The sequence below is a fragment of the Apteryx rowi genome, unplaced genomic scaffold (genome assembly GCF_003343035.1).
Source record: "Apteryx rowi isolate R43461 unplaced genomic scaffold, aptRow1 scaffold_65, whole genome shotgun sequence".
NCBI classification, from domain to species: Eukaryota; Metazoa; Chordata; class Aves; order Apterygiformes; family Apterygidae; genus Apteryx; species Apteryx rowi.
The window spans coordinates 2,348,647-2,352,597 of NW_020450927.1; the positions used below are offsets into that span (position 1 = coordinate 2,348,647).

The window sequence follows — 3,951 nt, forward strand, 5'->3', positions numbered from 1 at the left end:
GGCGCTGCGGCAGCCTCCCCGCCGGGCGCCTGGCTCCGCGGCGGCGCGACGGGTGAGATGGCGTGCGGGGGCCGCGGGGCGGGCGGGCTCTTGGGCCGGGGGCTTGCCTTACCCGTCTGTCTGTCTGTCTGTCTGCACCTGAAAAATCGCGGTTTCTTTAAGCTTGCATCATCATTTAGATGCGCTCCCGCTTACAAGTCCTCTTGCGTTGGGCTGGTAAGAATGGCCTTTCTCAGGGAGTTTTGTTAAGCCAAGCCGTCCGTGAAAAGTTTATCTTCAGCAACAGAAATAGCAAAGCAACCCATTACTTTACCAGGAAGCTGAAGGCGTTCTCCTGGCGATACTCAGCCCCATACTGGAGGGGAAAAATAGTTCCTATTTTCATGCAGGTGCTACTAAATTAACTAATAGTTGAAGCTGATGGATGACTTGACCCATTGTTTTCCAGACAGTGACTAATGAAGAAAATTAATTCAGACTTGTTTTCAGTATCACAGTAGAAGAAAGCTCAGTTTGTATCTTGAATGAAACTGGCCTTTCTGAGATGTGAATAAGACCTTTCACTTAAAGTGCATTGCTGTAATGCCCTTGTTACTGGTTAAACCTACTGAAAATAAATAGGCAATCTTTATATTTACATACACATGTAAATGCAGAAATATATGCATACCTACATATTTATACACACACACACATTATATATACGTATATATATGCTTGTATTCAGAGAAGTCTTAACCCAGACAAAAGCAGCCAAGAGGAGATGGAGAAAGAGTATGAGTAAAGGGAATATAAAAAAAGTGGGTGTGAAGGAGATGGTGGAGGTCGGAAGAGCAGCCGAGTTAACCGTGCAGGATGAGTAAAATGCACTTTCTAAGGTTAGACTAGCTATTCAAGCCAAATTCAGGTTTAAAACTGGGTGACTGAAAGCTCCATGTGGATCTGCTGTCAACAGAGGCTGCTGGGACAAATCTCGGGAACCTCTTTCAGACCCACTCTTTGGTATGCATAAGCGAAAGCATGCTCCTCACAAGAAAGTTTGTGACTCAGAGAGGTTTTCCTGAGCAATTACCGTTGCTCGTATTTTCTGCTAGCAAAGCCAGTTTGCAAAGGGAATTTACCCAGAGAATTTGAAGCTATTCTGGTGGGTCAGCTGTGGCAGATTATTAGCTGTGCTTTGAAGTCTGGAAGGTTGACTAGCGAGCTTCCTAGACTGCCCTTTTATGCCTTTGCTTACATATGGCTCCAGCACGTCTCTCTTCACTGTATGGTGCCAGCTGATGGTTGCATGGGAACCTGAATGATCCCTGCAAACTTTATGATAATGCGGTTGGGATGAGAGGCTAAAGGCATTCACAGCGCTCCCGTTCCCAGTGAGCCACACATGAGAATCAGACCCCCCCTTCCGTACAGAGCCTTTGATTGCTCTGGGTTTGGCTGTTTGGTTAACACAGTCACTGGGTGTCATTGCATTACCTAACCAGCTTCTGCAAGAAAAACACCTTGTGACTGCTACCCTTAGTTTATATATAGCAATTTAAAAAAAAGGATTAGAAGTGAATCATTGGGAAGAAGACCTGCTGTGAGGCAGCTAGGGAGATAAGCGTAGGACTTAGCCTAAAGTGTTTTGACCCCAAAGTTCTTAAGATTTCTAGTCTTTAGGTGAATTTAAATGGAAATTGTTTAACAATTTACATTTTTAACAAAGACTGGATTATAATAGAGGATTTAACTTTATTAAAATGTATTCTGTGTGTATTCTATATGCTGAATGTATATGTTCTACATATATGATAGATGATGATTCTGTTTCTCCCACCGCATAACTAATAATCTGTTCCATTCTTTTAATCATAACACAGTCTTTACTGTGATGATATATGTTTATTTTGTGTTAATATCAGAGAATCACTTGATAAATTTTTTTGTTGCTTTCTAGGGAGGACTGAACAGATCTGAGAATGAGATGTACTTACCATGAAAGACCTGAAGATCTTGGTATACACAGATAAACACAGCATACACGTCAGAAGATGGATGTGAAGGCGGACTGGGACTCTGAGAGTAACACGTGTGACACAGGTGAGAAGCATTCAAATTATTCCAGACAGACCAATAAATGGGTGGGCCACAAATCTAGCCTCCAGAAGGAGGTAGACATGAATTACTCACAGAGATCCACTCCTCGTTGTAACCCTGCTGGACCTTCAGGTAAACAGGAGCTTCCTGTAGAGTTGCAGTGTGAAGATGAAGAGACCTATGAGACCTACTACCAAAAACGAGGTGAGACTACAGCTGGGATATTTGTCACCTCCAGTACCAACTTTGACTTGCAGTGTGAAGATGAGGATTTAGAACACAGTTCCTCTAAGTGCTCCAAGAAACCACAGAGAAGGCTCTGTAATGATGATGAAAACACTGCTCTTACTGATGTTTTTGGTGAGGAGGAGTTGGAGCCCATCTCTGGGGAACCTTTGCCTTATCGGTGCAAGAAGTGTGGTGCCTCTTTCCAGGGTATGAATGAGCTGCAGGAACACAAGCAAATCCATCTCGTGGAAAACTCATACCGATGTCCTGTCTGTGGCAAAGAGTTCTTCCGTGCTGCAAATTTGCGAATGCACAAGCTCATTCATTCTAGTGACAGGCCACATAAGTGTCCAGAATGTGACAAGGGTTTCATCCGCACGGCTGATGTCTGGAGGCACCTACGCAACGTACACAAGATAGAGCGTTCCATGGTGATCTTAGGAAATGGCATGGCTAGGAACCCCTGGTCAATAGTGCACCGTAACCAACACAGTGTTGAGTACACTGATCAGCCTTGTGCAGAAAACCAAAAAGCTGAGGAAGAAGACTATAAACCTTACGCCTGTCCGACATGTGGCAAGGGTTTCGATAAGCCTAACCTGCTTTCCAAACACAAGGTGATCCACCGACAGGACAAGCCTTATAAATGTCAAGAATGTGGCATGGCATTTGTCCAGCTGCTCAGGCTGAAAAGACACCAGCAGACTCACTCTGGGGAGCGTCCCTTCTATTGCGAGGAGTGTGGAGGGACGTTCACCCGGCTGGCATCGCTCCAGCGCCATCAGCGGATCCACACTGGAGAGAAGCCCTACTCTTGTGCTTACTGTGGTCATTCCTTCACTGAGTCTGGAACCCTACGGAGGCATGAGCGTACACACAAATTGGACAAATCTTAATACTTTGTTCATTGTGACTGTGGTCGCCTTGGTTGCTTCTTACCTGAATGAGGCCTGTCCAACTGGGCTGAAGAGAGCACTCCATCGCATGYGCAACAGCCACTCTGGATCCCACTTCCTGACGGTGGGGAACACTACATCTTAGGGAGCTCTGCAACTTGTACTGACAGAAGTTGCTGCCTGGCTTTAAACTGGCGTTGTATGAAGAAATAACTTCATTACTGCTGTGTTTATTAGCTGAATTGGAGGTGCATCAGGTTGAGCTTTCTGCAAGCATGTGTGGGCCATGGAGCTTTCCTCTGCAGTCTTGGTCACCGAACACACTGTCCCTGCTCTCTGGAGCAAGATTGTTCTTCAGCACTGAATTTGAATATCTGTTGTTGCAGGTCTTTGCTAAGACAGAACAGTCCAGAGATGCCCCCTTCTGTCTGTGCATTCTGTTGATTTTTTTCTTTTTATTAGGTATTTTTATTTGAAGGGGAAGTATCCTGTTGGTTATTAAAAAAAAAAAAAAGTTCCATAATAAATGGAACCATTATCAACTGTATTTCATAAATTTTTTATCTAAGGGTGTACTCATCCCTTACACACCTTCATGTGATTAGTTGAATGACTGTTAATGATGGAAAGAGAGCTTTATTTTGGCTATGATGGTGCATGTTGTTCAGGTGGGGGATTTGAACAGATTTGTGTTTCTAATGGAACTTTGTGCTCTTACTCTGTCCAGCTGAGTATTACAGTAGCAAAT

The 3,951-nt window shown here is 44.2% G+C and overlaps 1 protein-coding gene across 1 annotated transcript in view; it reads left to right on the forward strand.

Moving 5' to 3' along the window:
• Positions 1–3,203, forward strand: part of LOC112975041 (zinc finger protein 678-like) — a 9,638-nt gene extending 6,435 nt beyond the window's left edge. The window contains exon 4 of the mRNA XM_026084655.1: positions 2,034–3,203. Coding sequence (XP_025940440.1) covers positions 2,034–3,203 — 1,170 coding nt within the window. The remainder of the gene's footprint in view (positions 1–2,033) is intronic.
• Positions 3,204–3,951: the final 748 nt, after the last annotated feature.